We start from the raw sequence: 22322 nt of genomic DNA on the forward strand, positions 1-22322 counted from the left end.
GCCCAAATACTCATCAGGTGTAGACTGTATAAATAAATGTATGTTTTTACACAGGAATACTATACAGCAATAAGAAAAAACCAACTGCTATTATAAGTAATAGCATGAGTAATCTCACAGACGTTATGTTGAACAAAAGAATCTAGACACAAAACAGTACAGACTGTGTGATTTGATTGACACAAAGCTCAAGAACTGGTGAAACTAACCCCTGATGATAGAAGTGAGAACAGTGGTTACTTCTGGGGCGTGGATACTGATTGAGAAGGAGCACAAAGGAGCCTTCTGGGTGACAGAAATGTTCTATATCTTGATGTGGTTGGTGGTTTGGGCATCTTACTATAGGTCTGCTGTTGGTCAGTTAAAAAAACAAGCCTCAACCTTGGCTGGGTGGCTCGGTTGGTTGGAGCATTGTCCTCTGCACTGAAAGATTGCCAGTTAGACTTCAGGTTGGGGCACATACCTAGGTTATGGGTTCCATCCCTAGTCTAGGCGTCTTCAGGAAGCAACCAATTAATGTTTCCCTCTCTTTCCCAGTTCCTCTCTCTCTAAAATCAATTTAAAAAATATACCCAGGTGAGGATTAATGAATAACAAAAACCAACCTTAAAGGTAAACTCTTTATTAACCCACTAGAGGCCCAGTGCATGAGATTTGTGCACTGGGGGAGGGGGGCCACACGTCCCTCAGCCCAGCCTGCACCCTCTCACAGTCTGGGACCCCTCGGGGGGGATGTCCTCCTGCCAGCTTAGGCCCAATTCCCCTGGGGATCGGGCCTAAGCCAGCAGTCAGACATCCCTCTTGCAGTCCAGGGCTCTCACAGTCCGGGACCCCTCACTCCATACCGCCCGCCTGCAGTAGAGGCGGGAGAACCTCCAATCACTGCCGCTGTACTCAGTAGCCATGAGCCAGGGTTCTGGCTGAGCAGCACTCCCCCTGTGGGAGTGCACTGACCACCAGGGGGGAGCTCCTGCATTGAGCATCTGCCCCCTGGTGGTCAGTGCGTGTCATAGTGACTGGTTGATTTGCATATTAGGCTTTTATTATATAGGACTAGAGGCCAGGTGCATGAATTTGTGCACTGGGGGGGGGGGGGGGGTCCCTTCAGCCTGGCCTGCGCCCTCTTGCAGTCCTGAAGCCTTGAGATCGATTGCCCTGCAGAGGGAGGCCCTGCCCACCTGCCACAGCCTGGGCCTCCCTCTGCAGGGTGATCATGGGGAAATGCTGGGGCCTCTGGCCAATCACATTGCACCTGCCTTGGTTGGCCTGGCACCAGTAGGTGTCATAGTGTGGTCATCCAGACAGTTCCATTGTTCGGCTGTTAGGTCGATTTGCATATTATGCTTTTGTTATTATAGATTGCAGATGAACTGGTTTGTAGACTAAATTTGGTTAAGGTGCTACAGTGACCTATGTTCACCTTTCAGAGATAGTGGGGTTACTAGTCCTGACTAGTTCATTGACAGGCTCCCTGCAGCAGAAAGAAGCTCTGGTCGGGGAGGAGAGGGACATTCCAGGTTACATGCTCCTCAAAACAGCTCCTCCCATCCTAGGGTGTCTACCACTAGGTCTTATCAGTTGCTTCTTTATTACAAAGGCTCTCTGGGAGAAAAACCTCTCTAGGAAGAAAGATAACCTCATTTCATGGGCCTGTTAAAATAATCCATATACCAAATCAGTTAATGGGCAACCAGGTCTGCTTCTCCTTCTAGGTTCCTCGGCAACCTGAGTCTGTGGGAGTACAGTTAGTGCACTAGTATTCTTCACTGCAGTTCTACAGTGAAATCTCCAGCAAGCAATTGCTGTTCCCTCACCCTGGTGTCTGTGTGTGTGTGTGTGTGTGTGTGATTGTGTGACCGTGGGTACACAGGAGCTTATCTCTCTCTTAAGGATGAGATGAGGATGATCAAGGGTAAGATTCAGGGACTTCTTGATGTCAGCCAGTGCTTTCTTAGTGGTACCTCCTCATCATTTCCTGACATTGGCCAAGGTCAAGGACACTGGTGAGTCACAATGCAAGGGGGTGGGTACTATAGTGTGGGGAGTAAGTCCAGGCTGCTATCTGCTAAGAAAAAACACTCTGTTGTGAGTTGGCCTACAATTAAACATATATCTTCTTTTTTCTTAAAAAAATATATCTTCATTGATTTCAGAGAGGAAGGGAGAGGGAAAGAGAGATAGAAACATCAATGATGAGACAGAATCATTGATCAGCTGCCTCCTACATGATCGAGGATTGAACCGGCAACCTGGGTATATGCCCTGACTGGGAATCAAACCATGACCTCCTGGTTCATAGGTCAATGCTCAACCACTGAGCCATGGTGGCCGGGCCGATTAGACATAAAGAGCGGCCACTATAGGCTTTAAGGAGAAAACAGTCACTGTTTAGACTCGACATTTTTCTTGATTTTCTTTCCTTCTTCCTCCTCTTACCTTTTTCAAGAAGGTAAGCTCTGAGGGCAAAGGTTAAGTATGAGTCTGAGGAAAGTGGACAGAGACCACAGTGCGCTTGCCATCTCTCTCTCTCACTGTCTCTCACTAGAGTCTCAGCTTCACAGGTGACCCAGGCCCTGAGACCTGGACAGAGTCCCCACAGCACGGTTTGGAAGGCAAATATCTAACAGCAACATTCCCCAAGTTTTGCTCCAGAGCATACTACCATGTATTCCACGAAGAGAGTGTCCTGGGCTCAGATTAGTTTTAGAAAATCAGTGGATTTTTTTCAAGGCCTTTTCCAAGAAGTGAGATGTATTATGCAGTTTTCAAGCTTACTTGACCTCTAGAATAATTTCCTCCAAAACATCTCATGGTATAAAACCTCTTCAGAACACACGCGGGGGAAAAGTTATCCAGAGAAATAAAGAATGACCACATGCTGAATGTTCCATGGCAGATCTCCCTCCGGAACCAGACTCACAGATTGTAGGTCCTGGCTTTCTCACTTTCTTACCACGGAGACATGACTGAGGGCTAAATAAATGAAGTCCCAGTTGCTTTGGTTCACACTTTTTTATTTGCTGTGATTCTTTAAACAGAAATTCTACTGTCCTTCCACTAAGAGTATATAATTTCTTGGCTTTCATCGTGTTCCTCACTTAAAAGTGGTTTATTTCCATTGCTCTAAGTATATGTGAATCACCCCTCATTTTGTAGGAGCAGCCTAGAAAATGCTTTCCAATCCTGACATTTTAAACTAAAAATCTCACTAAAATCTAAAAATGTTGCCCTAGCTCAGTGATGGCGAACCTTTTGAGCTCGGCGTGTCAGCATTTTGAAAAACCCTAACTTAACTCTGGTGCCGTGTCACATATAGAAATTTTTTGATATTTGCAACCATAGTAAAACAAAGACTTATATTTTTGATATTTATTTTATATATATAAATGCCATTTAACAAAGAAAAATCAACCAAAAAATGAGTTCACGTGTCATAGGTTCGCCATCACTGCCCTAGCTGGTTCGGCTCAGTGGACAGAGCATTGGCCCTTGGATTAAAGGGTCCTGGGTTTGATTCCTGGTCAAGGGCACATACCTGGGTTGCAGGCCCGATCCCATACCTAGTCGGGGGTGCATGCGGGAGGCAACCAATTGATGTATCTCTCTCTCTCCTCCTCCTCCCTTCCACTCTCTTTAAAAATGAATGGAAAAATATTCTCGGGTAAGGATTAACAAACAAATAAAAATAAATAAATAAATAGTCTAATTTTTAACTGTAGGCATGGACCCAGGATTTATTCTTCAGTGTAATATCTGACATACAGATCCCTCTGATCCCCTCAGCTTTGCTACTGTCCTCAAGTTAGCTCAGTGCCCCGCTGTCCACCCTCCAGGAGCTGGCCCCTTGCAGATCCCATTGTTAGCCTGAATACTTCCTTAGGAAGTAGACACATCCTACAACAGCGGAGCCCTGGAGCTCTGTTGTATTGCCATCCACATCCACCCACCAGCATCCAGACGCCTCAACTTCTCAGAATGGAAGAGCTCAGGCTGGTCATGCTGGCTGTTGAGAGAACTGAGCCAGCAGCAGCCTCTGTGAGCTGTGCCCAGGACTCCGGCTTGGCAGAAGTAGAAAAGGTGCAAATTAATTATTTCTTGCCAGTAGGGCTAATTTGTATCTACTTGAGGTAAAGGGAAAGGCAAGGAGACAAGACTAGTGCCATACATAGAATGAATGGTTGAATCCTCTCAAAATTCATACCTTGACACCTAATCCCCAGTGTGATGGTATTGGGAAGGGATTAGGCATGAGGGTGGAGCCCACACACGGGGTTAGTGTCATCATTAGAAACCTCAGAGAGCTGCCTTCTCTCTTCCACCAAATGAGGTTACAGTGAGAAGTCGGCAGTCTGCAACCTGGAGATGGGCCCTAACCAGACACCAGATCTGTCACTTATTAAAAATATGTATATTTTTACTGATTTCAGAGAGGAAGGGAAAGGGAGAGAGGTAGAAACATCAATGATGAGAATCATTGATCAGTTACCTCCTGCACACTCCCCACTGGGGATTGAGCCCACAGCCAAGGCATGTGCCCTGACCTGGAATTGAACCGTGACCTCCTGGTTCTTGGTGGAGGCTCAAACACCGAGCCATATGGGCCGGGCCAAATCTGTCAGTCTTAATCATAGACCTCCCAGCCTCCAGAAGTGTGAGAAATAAATGTTTGTTGTATAAGCTACCCAGTCTATGGTATTTTGTTATAGCAGCCAGAATTAAGCTGTATATCAGGAATGATGTTGTTATAGCAGCCAGAATTAAGCTGTGTATCAGGGATGATGTATTGCCTATTTGTGTATTGCTGCATCATGTTAAACGTAGGTGTAACCCTCAATGAGTAATAGTTGAATGAGCCTGGGTAAGTGGAAATCACTTCACTAAAAGAATTAACAGTGAGGAAAAGATGATTGAAAGTTAGAAGCTTGATTCTGCACCTACCTCTGCCACTTTATTAGTCAAGTGACCTGGATGATTTGTTTTATAGCCAGTTTCTCATGAGTAGCATGGAGTTATTCATCCTTCTACCTATGTCTGTGTGCATGCATCTGCATAGAAATATGTTTGGAATGATTTACAAATGTTAATATGTTTCGTTTTGTTTTTGTGGACTGGGTAATTGGATGGCTTTTCCTTTTATTTTTGTATTTTTCACTAATATCTAATTTTTTAAAGATAAAAATCTGTTATATCCCACATGCTGTCATTTTTAAATTGTAATCATAAGCAATGAAATATAATACTTTTGAGGGTTGTTCTTGTTAATCCTCACCCAAGGATATTTTTCCCATTGATTTTTAGAGAGTGGAATGGAGGGGGAGAGACACAGAGAAAGAAACATCGATGTGAGAGACACATCAAGTGGTTGCCTCCTGCACCCTCACCGATGATCGAGCCTGAAACCAAGGTACATGCCCTTGACTGGAATTGAACTCGGGACCCTTCAGTCTGAGGGCCTGAGCCAAACTGGCTGGGGCTGATACTTTTGAGTTTCTGAAATGGGAGAAGCTTATAAAAAATTCCCCTAAACCAAGTATCATTTCTTTGGTTTCTTTTTTCCTAATTTGTGTGTACTTAAGAAGGTGTTTGTATTTAATCTTTTAAGTAGATAGTCTCCTCCCTTCTTCTCCTCTAATAAGTCTTGGAGGAATTCTTAGACAGTAACATGAAGAGTAGTTCTAAGAAAATACTTCAAGAAATAACACATCACCTTACACCTGGAAGAGTGGCAGATCTTTAAAAACCTAGTACCATAAAGGATTTAAAACAAAGAAAAACAAAACAAAACCCATTTAACCAATGAAGTGCCACTATGTCTTATTAGGATTTATATGGAAACAGGGATATTTGAAATTAAGAAAGAAAGGTCCCAGAGGTCAGATGGGCTCCAAATTGGGTGGCACCTTATTTCTTCAGCTACTTGCATGTCCATTCATGGACCTCTAACAATCAATAAACTGTGTAACTTGGGAGAATTTCAAAATACTATTTTTTCGTCACAAAGAAATTCTTCCAATTGAAACAAGAATTGATTAATTTAAATACTTTACAAATGCTTCAAGTGAGAATATAAAAAAAGCTAACCAGCAGATATTTATCTATGGTGCTAAAATATAGGCACATTTTCCTTTAAATATTTGAGATTCTGTTGACAGTACCTCTGTTATCTTCTTTCAAATTATTCTTATATCCTAAAACAATGGAGCTTCTACACTGGTGGAGTGTTGCCAGGGGATTTCAACAGAGATTGAAGGCAACATAACCAAAAGGCATAGTTTAAATTGGCTTGGGAATGAATGGGCTCCTTATCAGAGCAGCTGAAGCTGTATATAATTAACAGCATCTGTCAACATTCACAGGGCCCCATATAGAACAGGCAGGTCCACCAGCTACCTCCAGCTTCTGGCACCTCAAACTCCACAGGACCAGAAAGACGGCTCCAAGCCATCACTAGGACACTGATGATACTAGCAAGACCATAAAGCAACTGCTAATTACTAGTAATGTTACCTAGAACAATTCAGTTAAGATTAGCACTGAGACTTCAAATTAGCCAGATAGCATTATTTTGTGTTGAATAAACTTGTGGGCAGAAAATGAAAATAAAATATGTATAAAACTATTTATGAGATAAGTTTATATGTATTTGCGATTGCTGATTTTTAAATTGTGTTATTTTTTTAATAAAGGGTATGAAAATTAACTCCTAACCTCCCTTTTAATATGGTGAATTCTCAATTTTATTCAGCTTGAATATCTCCATATGAAGAGTATTAAATTCATTTGGTGGCAATTTCTAGTTGTTTTTGTATGTGGTAAATACATTTCAATCATGAACATGTACAAAACCAAATAAAATCCAGAGAAAATTTCATTAAATAAATTTATTTGTTAAAATAATTTAACTCCAAATACAACTGCTGAATTTGCATTGAGTTATAACTACAATTCATGTTTTAATTGAAATGTCAAGGTTTAACAACTGACATTGTTACAAAACAATAAACTGTTGTTAAATTTTTAAATGGTCAGTTGTATTAGAGCTCAACAATTAACTGTGAACTATATTTATCTCTGGGAAACCCCAAATCAATAATGATAAGTCTGTTTCCAAAATCCACTGCAGTCATTCTTGAAACCCTGATCAAGATTTAATAGATGCACAATGACATGTTAATTAAAAAAAGAAAAGACCCCCATAGTCTTTAAGATTTGATTGGCTAAGGAGACATTTAAAGCTTACCCAGTGCTAACACAGGACTACCGAGAAGAACAAAAAACTAAAAAACAAAACAAACAAAAACCAACAGCAACAAACAAAATAAGCACTTTCATATTCACACATAAACAGACAACATTTCCCACTGGACAACTCTTGAAAACAAATAGCAGACAACCTTAGGCAACATTTTTATATAGAAAAGCAAATATCAGTAGTTTTACCACAGAAAAGTGATGGCAACTGTAGTAATTAGAGTCACGCTCGGTCCTAATTCTACGAACCAAAAGGAGAAAATCATCAAAGCACCTTTCAATAGTTTAAGAAAGATTTTATGTAATACTTTTGATCAGATGCTGGCTTGTTTTGTGTAAGTTGAACAAAATGAAAAGCATCAGTTACCGTCACTATCACAGCTTAAAAGAACCCAAAAAAGCTGCAACATAAAACAACAAAAATTTAACAAATGCTGCCTTTGTATAAAAGTAAAACAAGACAAAACAAAACTTATAATAGCTAAAAAAAAACCAAAACAAGTGGGTCTTTGGATCAAACCATAATGTTTTTAAGGCATGTTAGAAAAACTTCCACTTATCTAGTTGCTAGTCTGATCAGGGCATAAAATAATAGTGACACAAGGTCACCAACTTTTCTCTGTAGCCACTATTATTTCATGTGTCAACAAATTTAATCCTCCTGTTCTTAAGCTTTTTATTAACATCTCAACAAACACATTCATTCAAGCTGAGTTATATTCCCACCAGATGAAATACCAACAGTAAGAGCACACGAGGGTTTCCACGTTTCTGGATGTCCCCGCTGACGTTTTGTCTCCAAGCGTAGGAAACACTGTGATCAGGCAGCCAAGTCAGTTATTAACATCTTTACAGTGACAGCCCACCTTACTGTCTGACACGAACACTTCTAACTAAAACCCCGATTTTTAAATAATCTTTTCACCTCACATTTTGCCATATCTTTCATATTATTAAACTTATTTTTCTTATCTGCATAGCAATCCATTAGGTAAAACTGTAGAATCTTTATAGAGGTTTCTAATGTGGAATCTTAGTTGTCATAAATTGCTGTTAAATACGGAATTCTATCATTTTGAGAAGTTAGAGGCGTCAAAACTCAAACAATTCACTAACAAATATTTATATTTCAGTAGAGAAATCATACTTCTTAAACTTTTGATTTCTTTACAGGTTGAGTCAAATCAACTTTTTTACACGATTAAATTTGTTTCAATGAAATTAGTTAGAACTTTTTGTCCTATAAACAAGGTGCTTCATAATGGGGGTTTCTAAAAAAATCTATACTGAAGAATGGAAACATTCATAATTCAGACTTAACAACTCTGGCCTGGTTTTACCCACACACTTGTTTTCTCATCTATAAGAAGTTACTATCCACCTTTTTTCTATCCTTTAAGCTTACTGCCAGTTTACTAAACACAGGGGGCTACCAATGATTTCAATGATGTTTAACATACACATAATTTAAAAGAAAAAGATGTTTTTGATAATTATTTTGTGCAGCACGGATTCTCAGTATAGGCGACCATCTCTGACTTGTGCCAAATTCTTAGGAACGATAAAACACACATGCACACACAACATACACTATTCTCTCAGTTACACACGTAAGACCAGAGGTTACTTGCACAAGAGTGTGGAACAACAAAATGTGGGGTGGTATGCAGACCACAGGCTCAGCGATATTGCAGTTCCAAAGGCCAAATTTACCTTGAGAATCAGCTTCAGGTACTCTCTTCAGCATTTATAACTCTGAGGTTAGGTAAAAACCCTTCCTACACTTGACTGTATAGTTTTTTCCTGTGCCATTAGTCATGCAAACGATAAATACTTCACGGCTATGAAAACCAGAAATGTTGAAGCTTGAGCACCTTTTCAAAACAAAATATTCTCTAGCTTTATTTGCCACTTCAGTAATCAGGGCAAAATTGTTATAGGAAAATCTTTCTATAATTCTCCAGGAAAATTAAGGATAAAAGACTTTTTTTTTGTCTCTTACCTTCCACTCTATAATTTATGTTCTACTCTTAAGCCCAAATTATTTCACATGGTTATTCAATCTTTTTAAATGCCTGCAATAAAGCTCTGCTACAAGCAAACTTGATTTGGAAAGCAGGTTAACCAAGAATCACACCACAACCATAGCCCTTAAAGGCAAGAAGGAATTTGCTGCTTTAACAAACATAAAAATGCAAAATACTTGTACTGTCCTGTGAGGTTTCTGCAAACGGGAACATATGGATGCAACATGGCTTCATTTTCCTTACACGATGGCACTAGTTCAGCTACCACTAGAACGCTTCTTGTTAGTAAGGCTGCGCAGCTTCTTTGCATCACAGTTGCTTCCTTCTTGTTCAGAAATGTAATAAAGACCTTATCTGCTTGATTACCAGAGGGTGGGTTTGGGGCTTTAATTCAGATCAAACCCTTGTGAGAGCCTCCATTTTCTGTGGCAAAGCAGGTGACTTTACACTTCTAAAGCGAGACTGTATGTTTACACAACCTGTTTTGACTTTTGCTCTAGCAAGGACTGATGCATGAGTTAGTTCTGTGTCACAAATTAGGATAACATCTACAATTAAGCATCAATTTTGAAAAACAGAAATGTGTCAGTTGAGCAAAGAATCTCTCCCTGTAATGCTGTTGGCAGGTCAGCTGTTATCTTACTTGACAGAATACATTGATTAGAAGCACTATCTCAATTCCTGAAATTCAGTACTCTTGTAGGAAAATATTTCTCCTTTACTTATTATTATTTTTTTTTACAGAAGATAAAATATTTTAATTGTAGTGGTCATAGGAATTCTTCTGGTTTCTCTCTCATGATTACTTTTAATTTATACAATAGTTGCTTCGGTCAACTCAGCGACGATGCCATCGTTGCTTTCAAAGGAGATCACCCTGTAGATTGATTGGCTATGCCTCAAAGTTGCAGGTGCGTCTAGGAGACTGAGGACAATGGTGAAAACTGTAGTTACTGAACCCAAATGTTATTCAGAGATATCAACGGACAATCACTGCTGAATTCTGAATGAGGGCTGCTATTTCACCAAAGATTCACACCACACATCCTGCAAACTCTGCAGTCGGGCAGACGAGGCTTGTATCACCTATGATACTGGGCAAAGCCTGCCCAGGATCGGCATTTCTGAATGCTATTGTATGTTACATGCAGAACAGCACGGGTCATCTTTGTCAGGCTGCGCAGCATAGTTCATCTGCCTCACAATTTCTGCGAAGAGTTCGTCCACCATTGTTTTACTCTTAGCAGAAGTCTCCATGAAGGGGCAGCCCCACTCTTCAGCAAGGGCTCTACCTTCACTGGACGACACTTCTCTCTCACTTTCCAGGTCCACTTTGTTCCCAACCAAGATGACTGGCACTTTCTCATACCTAGGAGAGAATACACAAAACACACATATATTGTAAAAGTTAGCACAAACTTCAGGTAACATGTATTTTCTTTATATTCTACTACAAATATTCTCTTTTGTAGCATGAAAAATTGTTTGCCCACTGGCTTGACAGATATCTACCTCAGGGCATTCAGCAGAGGCTCCCATAGTGAATCATATACAGGTCTTTTAAAATGATTTCTTTTAACTAACCAATTACACACCCTTTAAAATCAATTTACCTTTTCAGATATACCTGGAAAATTATTCTCAGAATAAATCTTCTTAGATGGATTATTTTAAATTTTTTTCATTATAAGAGATGCTTTCTCAGTATTTTTTAACATTTCAGTTGATGAAGTAATATACTTGAGTAAACAATTTATAATTATCAGCATTTTACTATTCTCTGTAATGTACAAAATTGATCATGTTCTAATAGTTCCAAAATAAGAAAAAATCATTAGGATGAAAACCTTCAAAAGAAGCTACACTCTATCCCTTTATAAAACTACTAGAGGTCTGATGCACGAAATTCATGCAAGGGGCTTGGCCCTCGCAGCCTGGCTTTGTCCGGAGGCTATCCAGTCTAATTAGCATATTACACTTTTATTATTATAGACTAGAGGCCCGATGCACGAAATTTGTGCAAGGGGCTTAGCCCTTGCAGCCCCGGCTTTGTCCAGGTCTTCCAGAAGAACATCCGGAAGGTCATTTGGCTGTCTGGCCTAATTAGCATTTATGCTTTTATTATTATAGATTATACTTTAGGCAGTTGAAAGATAATTATGATTCTTTTCAGCCTGACAAGGATTAAGCATTTCAATTTGATATTATCTCTTCTTTTCCTTCCTAACTAGAATAGGTATGCTAGAAATTGCATGTGTGTGTGCCTCCCCCACCCCATTCATATTCTGAAATCTAATTCCCAATGTAATGGTATTTAGGAGGTCAGGCTGTTGGGAGGTCATGAGGTCATGAGGGTAAAGCCCTCATGAATGGGATTAGTGCCTTTATATACTAGTAAGAGACACCCCTGCCCCTACAGCCAAGTGAGGACACAGCAAAAAGATAACAGTCTGTGAACTAGGGAAGTGAGCCCTCACTAGACACTGAATCTACCAGAGCTTTGATCTTGGACTTTCCAGCATCCAGAACTGTGAGAAATAGATGTCTATTGTTTAAATCACCCAGTCTATGGTATTTTTGTTATAGCAGCCAGACTAGACTAAGATAAGGTGTCTCTGAATGAACATGTCTGGGAAAAGCTAAACTAATAAAGATAACAAATGATATGAAAAGAACAAAGCAAAAAGATCCTAAATCAATTTGGAACCTAAAGATGATTCTTTCTACAATGGTTATTCGCTGTATAACAATTTTACTTTAAACATCATTTTAAAAGCTTTTGTGATTGCAATATAAACCAATGTGTGTGTGTGTGTGTACTTTCCCTTAAGCAGAATGTATCTCTAATTTATAAAACAAGTAAACTGCAAAACTGCACACAAGTGATAACAAATGTGACTGGACACAGCTAATCTGTCAGAAGAGAAAACTACATAGCCAAGACTTTATTGAGGCAGGAGTCATATAGAATTTTTATCATTCAGGAAAAATAGGCAGGAATGTTAGCGACAATACTTCTACAATTTCATCATCCTTTCAAGATGGTTCTCTCACTCACCCTAACATGTAAAGCAAACTATATTCCCAAAAGAATCTCTTTTTTTTCCTTTGGCACTAGATCAAACCGAGAGTGGTCTCAATATGAGGGCATATTCTAGGCAGTGTGCCATTTAGCAATCTGAAATATAAAAACAACTTAAAAATGAGTGGGGAGAACAACATCCACAGTAAAAGCTAGAATTTGGATATTACCATCTTGCAGGAAATGGGTTTGGAAAATTGACATCAAAGAGCTTTATATGAATGTACTGTAAACCAACTGTGCCTATGCTTGCTGGCCTCAGGTCACACAGAGAGCTCAGAACACAGGACACAAGGGTTTTCCACATCCAGAACTCTTACACCGTCAATGATGTGTATCCTTGGCCTCTGGGTGGACAAATGGCAATGAGAACGAAGCTGCATTACAAACCCTATACATCAGCTGCTTCACACACAAGCCTTCTTGACCTGCTGTATAGAGAAGCTCTGTAGGGAGCAAACACTGCCTACAGTGTTAGGATAATGTCAGTTCCTAATCTGTTTTACTTGCAAAGATATAACTGCATTTTCTTTTTCTTATGAGACTATATATATATATATATATATACATATATATATATATATCTACTCAGTGTGATATATATATATACATATATGTGTATATATATATAGTTACAGTGTGCTCTAGAATGCTTTGTTTGGCAGTGAAGTAAAATAAACATTAATACAATTCAATAAAACTGGTTGAATTTAAGTTAAAAATTAATTTCAATCTGTTTACAATATGTAACAATAAAAAGGAAAGTGATAAAACATCACTTTATATTATTAGTTAAGTGATAAATATTGTACCAAATACTTTAGTTTCAAAAGAGTATTATATGTAAAAATATTACTTACATTTTTAATTAAAAACTACAAATATGTAGATTTTCAAAACTTGTAAACTGGCATACTGTTTGAACAAAGACCCTGAATAAATATTACCAACAGATTCTCAAAAGGGCAACAAAATACTGCAAACATAGGTCTACATATAATAACGTTTAATAATTGTTAAATAAAGATGGTAATTTAGTCAGTATCAGAGAACCTAACCTGTCCATTAGATCACTGGCCAAACTCAGTCGTCTTTTTTTTTTCTTTCTGATTTTGAGAGTACGTTTATTAAAGGTGGGGACAGGGAAACAAAGGAAGGCTTAGGATAGAAGAAGCAACAGGAGAGAGCCCAGGCAGGGCTGCTTTGACCCTCTAGAAACAAAGAAGTGAGCCACACAGGGCAGTGTGGACTCACTGAGAAGTAACGGTCACAGTAACAGAAGTTAGCGCACTGAAAGGTCAGAGAAAAGGGTGCATTACAGGCAGGTTCAGGGGTTAGCCTGGGATGAACTGCCACTGCCTGTTGCTCCTGTGGTTGCAAGTCTTGTAGAGATAGTTAGAGTTTGGGAGAGAAAAGTAAAGGTGCATGCCTGAGAGGGAAGAAAGGCGTGGGCATGCTTCAGAGAGAGCCCCTCCTCCCTGAGGTCTTTTCTAAAACCAAGAAGGTAAAGAAACTCAGATTCACATTCTCAGAATACTTTAAAAGACTGAATAAGATCTTCAGGAAGAAAAGATCTTATGTGCATTTCATAATACCGATCAGTGATTCATTTTTGTCTCTCTGTCAACACTAAAATAGGAGACAGTAGAAAAGATATAAACTAGGATTTGGAGGCTCAGTTTCCAGTCCAGCCACTCAGAGGCTGAAAGACAGAGCAAATCATTTATTCTACTCATCTGTATTTCACTTCCTTGTCAGTAAAAAAAAGGGAACAAGAATATCTGTTCCCACTTAACACAAAAGGTTGCTGAAAAGGTCAAAGGAGATAATGTAGGAAAAAGTACTAGATAAATGTAGTGTTGTGTTTCTTTCCCCTTCTGCACTCTGAGACCACAGCTTCAGTAAGTTAAGACGCAGGAGATACTAATCAAGGGAGGTGAAGAGCTCCTGAGGAGAGGTGAACCAAGTCAGGGTACTTCTGCGGTGTGGTCAGACAGTCAAAAGAGAAGGAGTCAAAAGGAGTACAGCAGCTACCTGATGTCAGTCTATCCCTTCTCCGGGCCCCAAGCTGAGTATCACAGTAATGAGGAACTAGAAAAGTGGAACTGCCTTCCCCAAATACAGACACATGTGGGGAAGGGTTAGGTGGCTTTAGGTTGGGATGATGGAATAGGTTCTATTCTTGGAAATAAGATTTGGAGAAACCTGGACCCTCCTTAAGAAGATGAGTGAGGAGAAGGGAAAAACCAAAGAGTTGTGTTGACAGAATAGAAGAGGGCATGAGGAAACTGGTTTTGCTCTCTGCTGTAGAAATGTGGTATATTAAAAAACCAACACTAATTTGAAAGAATATATGCACCCCTATGTTTATTGCAGCATTATTTACAACAGCCAAAATTTAAAAGCAGCCCAAGTGTCCATCAGTAGATGAGTGGATAAAAAAGCTTTGGTACAATAACACTATGGAATAAATACAACTTGGCCATAAAAAAGAACAAAATCTTGCCTTTTGTGACAGCCTGGATGGGCCTGGACAGTAGAATGCTTAGTGAAATAAGCCAGTCAAAGAAAGACAAATGCCACATGATTTCATTTATTTGTGGAATCTAATGAACAAAATAAACTGACAAACAAAATAGAAACAGACTCATAGATAGAGAACAGACTAATAGCTGTCAGAGGGGAGGGGGGTTGAGGGACTGGGTGAAAAAGGTGAAGGGATTAAGCAAACACAAACAAACAAACAAACAAACAAAAGACAGACAGACAACAGTATGGTGATTGCCAGAGGGCAAGGGGGTTGGGGGAGGTCAGAAGAGGGCAAAAGGGAATAAAATGGTGGCAGAAAAGACTTTGGGTGGTGAGCACACAGTACATTATGCAGATGATGTGTTGTAGAGTTATATACTTGAAACCTGTATGGTTTTATTAACCAATGCCAGCCCAATAAAAAATGTAAAAAAATTAAAAGGACAGAAAACAAACAACAGCAGCAAGACACTCAGACAAAGTACTCCAGTCATAGTACTGCTTCTAGCTAGTTTTGTGAATTTAGAAAATTAACTTAATTTCTTGGTTCTTCTGTTTCTTGAACTTTAAAATGAATTGGACTAGAGAAGTACTAAGATGTTCTTAAGCTCTGAAGTTAAATATCAGAACAGACATAGTGGGTCACTCCTGTAATCAACACATACCAGAGTATTTGCTCAGAGCTTCTGGTCTAAGAACAACACCTAGCAGGCCAATCTTTACAAGAGATATGAAAGGGCACATCAGGAGGAAAGCCAAAAGGTAGGAGAAAACCTCAACGAATTCCATGGGGCCAGGACACAAAGCAGTAGAGATTTTCGACTCCAACCAAAGCAGCTACAGCCAACATGCTGACTCATAGGCAGAAAGTACTTCAGGACCAAGGCAGTTCTATTTCACTGACAATACTGTTCAAACACAAGAACGTGTGATGGTTTTAACTATGTGAATACTGAAGGCTCTACTGAAAACTGCCTGTCACTGCATAAGTAACTCATAATAAACAATCATGTATATTTATTCATCCATTTAACGCATACTTATTTGATAAGAGACTACTATGTGCTAGATACTATTGTAGGCACCTATAGATACATCAATGAATAAAACAAATGTCTGCCCTCACAATAATGATAGTCTAGCAGAGGAGACAGACATCCTATATAATAAAAGGCTAATATGCAAATTGTCCCCTTGGGAATTCAACCAACTGGGAGTTCAACCGCTCGCTATGACGTGTGCTGACCACCAGGGGGTGGTGTGGAAGGCGAAAGGCCCCAGCCTGCAGCTGGCAGCCGGGGAAGGAAGGCCTCGATCGCCGGCCAGGACTAGGGATCCTACCTGAATTTTGTGCACCAAGCCTCTAGTCAACAGTAAATTATAGGTCAGTGATGGCAAACCTTTTGAGCTTGGTGTGTCAGCATTTTGAAAAACCCTACCTTAACTCCAGTGCTGTGTCACATATAGAAATTTTTTGATATTTGCAACCATAGTAAAACAAAGACTTATAATTTTGATATTTATTTTATATATTTAAATGCCATTTAACAAATAAATATCAACCAAAAAAATGAGTTCGTGTGTCACCTCTGACACGCGTGTCACAGGTTCGCCATCACTGTTCTAGGTTTACTGCAAGGTGTTAAGTGCAATGGGAAAAAGAAAATGTAGATCAGCAAAGGGGCTGTTGGGCACAGGTTCAATTTGAAATTACACGACCAGGGTAGGCCTTGTTGGGAAGGTAGCCTATGAGCAAAGACGTGCAGGGAGTAAGGGAGTTTGCCAAGCAAGAACCGGGGGGCAGAGTATTTCAGGCAGGATATGGACTAGACAATGTGAAAGCTGGTGGGGGTGGGTATGGAGATTCAAGAAATAGCAAATGGCCTGTCGGGTGGATAGCCTCCTGCAACTCCTGCAGCCAGAAATCCTGCAGCGTAGGAAACTTGCTCATTTGAGGCTAAATGGGACTGAGGAATCTGGGTAGCAGACGTAGCCTCAGCAGACAAATGTGACAAATATGACAGGGTCAACTATACTGTTAGGAAAACTAGGCATTTGGTTAGTGGGGATGGCAGTTACTTCTTTTCATGTCCTATATTTATTAATAGTTTTGTGCGTTGTCTTCATTTTGTCCCTTTTCTAAACCTCATTTGGGAATAAAGTTGAAGACGCAAAATTCTAAAAATATTTAACTTATGTATTATTGTTAACCTGACCATGAGCAGGATACCATCTTGTCCACATCTTAAACATCAGCTGGTTTCTCATCAACTTTAGTGCATCTTCCTTGATATTTCCTTTAAGAGCATGACCAAGGTCATATAGTGGCTGCTGTTTATAGTCTGTGAACAAATACTTGTGTTATTAACATGAATTTTCATATTATTGTATTCATGAGCATGATTACATAATGCATTAATAAAGAAAACTAGTTCTTTTAAGCAACTGCTTAATATATCAAATGAAACTTCAGGAATATTGGCTTGAGTATCACTTAGCTGTATAATGTTGATGGACTTAGTGAGGCAGCTTTGTAAATATGAATAGTTACAAGCGTTTGATGTGTTATCAAGGCAAAATGTCAAGAACACTTGATGCTTAAATCACTTCCATGACAACTTTACTAAAGTTATGTTTGAACTTCTTTAGTGATGCAATGAAAATAGGTTTTCTTCCTTTTTTCCTTGCTCATATTAAATACATAGTATTTAGGAAAAAATAGTCTCTGGAAAGAATTAAATAGAGAGGAAAATGAAAAACATTCTTACTCTCATCATCATGAGGATAATCACTATAACTATTTTGCTGTATATCTTTTTAGACTATTTTCTTAAACATATAAATATACATTTTTATTAAAAAAAGGAGCTTCATTTTTCATGTACTATCATGAAGCTTTCCATTGCTTTCCAATATATGCTATGACTACATAGTATTCCATTTTATAGAATCTATGCAATAACTATACTATATTTTAATTATTCCCACCCCCCCCATTAATGCATATGAAGGGTTCTCATCCCCTCACTTTTTTCACTAACATAAACAACAATCTGATGAACTATACCTAGAAGTGTGATTTCTGTCTCAAAGGTGCACATAATATGTGTGTATGTGTCTGGCACACCCTTTGAACCATAAAAACCTTATTTCTAGGTTAGTTGTGTGTATATGCGTGCACAGACACACACACACACACACACACACACACACACACACACACAGTCTCAATGGACACCCAGAAATGTGTACTAAAAACAATAGTGCTTAAGTTAAGAGTGCCTGTTTCCCACCCTTGGAACAGAAATTTTTAATCTTTCAATACAATATTATGGCAGTGCTACAGAAAGGACTGTTTTTGGCTGGGAGGTAAAGTCTCCTACCACAGCATGCTTGCATGAAACATCAATACTTCTTGTAAGAAAAACATGAGCTAAATAAGGCTGCCCTCTTCCTCTAAAGTGACTTGTTTTGACGTGACTAAATATTTAATTTTAAAGGGCATTTCTGGTAATTTAGCTTAAATAATGAAAGGAAACCACAATCTTTTGCTTTGACTTTCTCTCGGTTTCAGAATGCATACTGAAGAAGAACAGAGAAACTGTAAATGTAGTGTAAAAAATAAGTTAAGGAGAGTAATGATACTAATAAGATATTTAAAGCTTTCAGGGATATTCCATACCATTGTAAATGAAAATAATCTGCTTTCATAGAAATCAAGAGTTGAAATTTTATCAGAAGACTGAATTTCTAACTGTTTGATTGTGAGGGATCAACTGATCACGACCATGTAACTCAGGCATTTTAAATGTTTTAAAAAACCATTAAGGGTGCTTGCTTTGGCAGTACATATACTAAAACTGGAATGATACAGAGAAGATTAGCATGGCTCTGGCACAAATGACAGGCAAATTCATGAAGCATTCCATATTTTTAAGACTATCAGCTGGTTTCTCAACAGAAATTTGCAGCCCAGAAGGGACTGGCATGAAATATTAAAAGTGATTAAAAGTAAGGACCTACAACAAAGACTGCTCTATCCAGCAAAGCTATCATTTAGAATCGAAGGACAGATAAAGAGCTTCCCAGACAATATAAAGCTAGAGTTCATCACCATCAAACCAGTATTATGAGAAATGTTAAAGGGTCTTTTTTTAAGAAGAGAAAAAAAAGGATTAAAAAATGAATAATAAAATAGCAATCACTATATACCTATCAATAATCACTTTAAATGCAAATGAATGATATGCTCCAATCAAAAGACATATGGTAGCTGAATGGGTAACAAAACAAGACCTTTACATATGCAGTCTAAGAGACTCACTTCAGATGAAAGGAGACACAGAGAATGAAAATAAAGGGAAAAAGATATTTCATGAAAATAGAAACAAACAAACAAAATGCTGGAGTAGCAATACTTATACCAGATTAAATAGACTTTAAAACCAAGGCTACCACGAGACAAAAAGAGACCCAGCAATTCTACTACTGGGTATTTATCTGAAGAAACCCAAAGCACTAAATTAAAAAGACATATATATCTATATGTTCATTGCAGCATTATTTACAACTAGAGGCCCGGTGCACAACATTCGTGCACTTGGAGGGAGGGTCCTCTCAGCCTGGCCTGTGCCCTCTTGCAGACTGGGACCCCTCGGGGATAGGGCCTAAGCTGGCAATCAAACATCCCCCAAGGGATCCTTAGCGCTGCTGCTGAGGCAAGAGAGGCTCCCACCACCTGCGCTGCACTTGCCAGCCGTGAGCCCAGCTTCTGGCTGAGTGGCGCTCCCCCTGTGGGAGTGCACTGACCACCAGGGGACAGCTCCTGCATTGAGCGTCTGCCCCCTGGTGGTCAGTGCGCACCATAGTGACCAGTCAATTTGCATACTAGGGTTTTATTATATAGGATAGACAAATAAGGTGTTAGAGATTACTTTCAAGTTAGGGAAAACATAAAAAACAAACAAACAATATAAAGATTGTGATAACTGTAACAAAGAAAACAACTACTACTGATTAATATACAATAACTTGGGCAGACCAATATTACATGAGGTGATCAAAAAAGGCATCTCTAGGGAAATGAAATCCAAGCAGAAACTTGAAGTTGAGAATTGAGTCAGCCATAAAAAAACTAGGGACATTTTAGACATAAGGAAAATAAAATGTAACAGACAGGCAGTAGGAAAGTACTAAGCTTATTCAAGGAAAAAACAAACAACAAAAAAGACCAGCATGGCTAGAACATAAAGAGCAAGGGGGAAGAAAAGCATGAGAGATGACTGAAGAAGAACCAGAGGGTGCTGTTCTAAGAACAGAAGAAAGCCATTAGAGGTCTTTCAGCAGTGAAGTTACATGGCTTATGTGCTAAGGATCAGTATAGCTAATATACAGAAATGGATTTTAGGGACACAACAAGCAGCATGAAAGTAGTTAGGAGATGACTGTAGTGTTCTAGGCAACAGATAAAGATGACTGGAAGTGGGATGAAGGCAACAATAGTAGAAATAGGTAAGATTTCAAATATATTTTGGAGGAGCACCCAAAATACATAATAATGGACTGGTTGAAGGAGACAAGGTGGGTAGTGGTTTTGACAAAATAAGTAATGATCCATGTGTAAACTATTGTATTTAGAATTATAATTTTATCTTATGACTTAAGTGCATAAGATTCCAACGGAACGACCATATATGCCTCCTATTACTCTGTTCCTAATATACCTGCACTGTGATCATGTTTAAAATTATCTTGGTTATCCAAATAACTACTATTCAAAAGGAACTTTTAGTATATCATGGTGTTCTTAATAAACTTTAAAAATGATCCCGTTAGGTTAAAATTTACAAAACCATTTTTTCCTCTGTAGAAGTGACTATTCCCTTTTCCTATGAAAGTTTAATTTTTTCAAATATCCTACTCAAATTAATTCACTCATGTTTATCTTAGTATTGTTTCTGGATTTCCACCTATCCTTTACTGACTACTTGGGAGTCTTTCTAAAGATGTATGTTGTTTCCAGATATAAATTGTTCTTTTACTATATTAAGATAAAAATAATTTGCCACTCAAATTTTACCTGACAATATCAAATGTTGGCTAGGATGTAGAACAAATGGAACTTTATTTTTAGGTTTTATTTTTTTATTTATCTTTATTATTGAAAGTATTACAGATGTCCCCCTTTTTCCCCATGGACTCTCTCCAAACTGCCCCGACCCCCAATAATTGGAACTCTTAGCGATGAAAGAGTAACCATTGGTATAACTGCTTGGGAAAATCAGTTGGCAGCATTTATTAATGTTGAACATATGCATATGACCCAAGAATTCTCCTAGGTATATACCAAGAGAAATTGTGTGTGTGTGTGTGTGTGTGTGTGTGTGTCGCAAAAGATATGTACTAGATTGTTCACTGTAGCATTACACATATAACTCCCACACAGAAACTATCCAAATGCCCATCAACAGAATAATGAAGTCATAGTATATTCATACAAGGGGACTACTTCACCTCAATGAAAAATTAACAACTGCTACAAGAAACACAGATGAATCTCACAAAGAGTGTGTTGAAAGACAGAGGCCAGAAGCTCAGTAAAAGGCAAGATTCATCTGTGTTGGTCTTTGAGCACAAAAATGTCAGGGATGCAACATGAGGAAACCTGCTGTGTTGCTTGAATGTCTGTCCTACATCTTCACCTGGGATTTGGTTATGTGTATGCACCTTGATTAAAAAAAAATATATGAAACAGAAAAAAAATTAAGAGAATTATCTAAAGGATTTCCTCATTAAAACAGGAATAGTAAAATAAACTTTAAGACAAACGGAGTGAACATGCATATTGGTTATGGGGTTTAAGTCACATGAAGTGCATGATTAAATTGATCAGTCAGTTTATTACTCAGCCAAATACTGCTCATCAATTTCAAATTTCTGGCCAAGTCCTATGCTGTTTAATTTAAAATCAAAACAGGCTAACGACTAAAAGTGCAATAAATACTATTACCAAAGTATATGTTATTAGAAATAAAAACAATAACAATTCTGAACATTTTCTTCTTCACTATCAGATCTATAAATTGCAATCATTTGACCACAATTTGTTTCAGCATATCAAGATAACACAATACTTCAAATATCCATGTGAAAAAGAAAAAAATATAATGATGACTAAATTTAGTCGGCTTTTTATTTATTAGAAATGAAGATTATCCACACAACTAACGCATTATTTGTGAGGAAGTGCTTGCAACTAGAAGCCTCATACCTTATCATTATGAATCAAATGCAAAAATTGTCTAAATAAACCAGTTGAACCTTTTTTTTTTTAAAGTAAAATATCTGAGATACCAGAATAAGGTAGAGTAAAGCAGTTGCTGGTCTATATTTGATACTTTAATGTGTAGCTAACTTTCAATCTGCATTTTAAT

General features: G+C 38.5%; 1 protein-coding gene and 1 non-coding gene across 2 annotated transcripts in view; one reads left to right on the forward strand and one right to left on the reverse strand.

The window, feature by feature from the left end:
• Window positions 1–6899: 6899 nt before the first annotated feature.
• The window catches only part of RAP2A (RAP2A, member of RAS oncogene family), a 31366-nt gene continuing 15943 nt past the window's right edge, over window positions 6900–22322 (reverse strand). The window contains exon 2 of the mRNA XM_070408703.1: window positions 6900–10647. Within this exon, the coding sequence (XP_070264804.1) occupies window positions 10410–10647 (238 nt within the window). The 3' untranslated portion in view covers window positions 6900–10409. The remainder of the gene's footprint in view (window positions 10648–22322) is intronic.
• Window positions 18720–18824, forward strand: LOC139007797 (U6 spliceosomal RNA). Its single transcript, XR_011470957.1, has one exon. It is a non-coding gene; the product is annotated as a U6 spliceosomal RNA (small nuclear RNA).

This window comes from Myotis yumanensis, unplaced genomic scaffold (genome assembly GCF_028538775.1).
Source record: "Myotis yumanensis isolate MYYU_CA2020_CCGP unplaced genomic scaffold, mMyoYum1.0.hap1 SCAF_3, whole genome shotgun sequence".
NCBI classification, from domain to species: Eukaryota; Metazoa; Chordata; class Mammalia; order Chiroptera; family Vespertilionidae; genus Myotis; species Myotis yumanensis.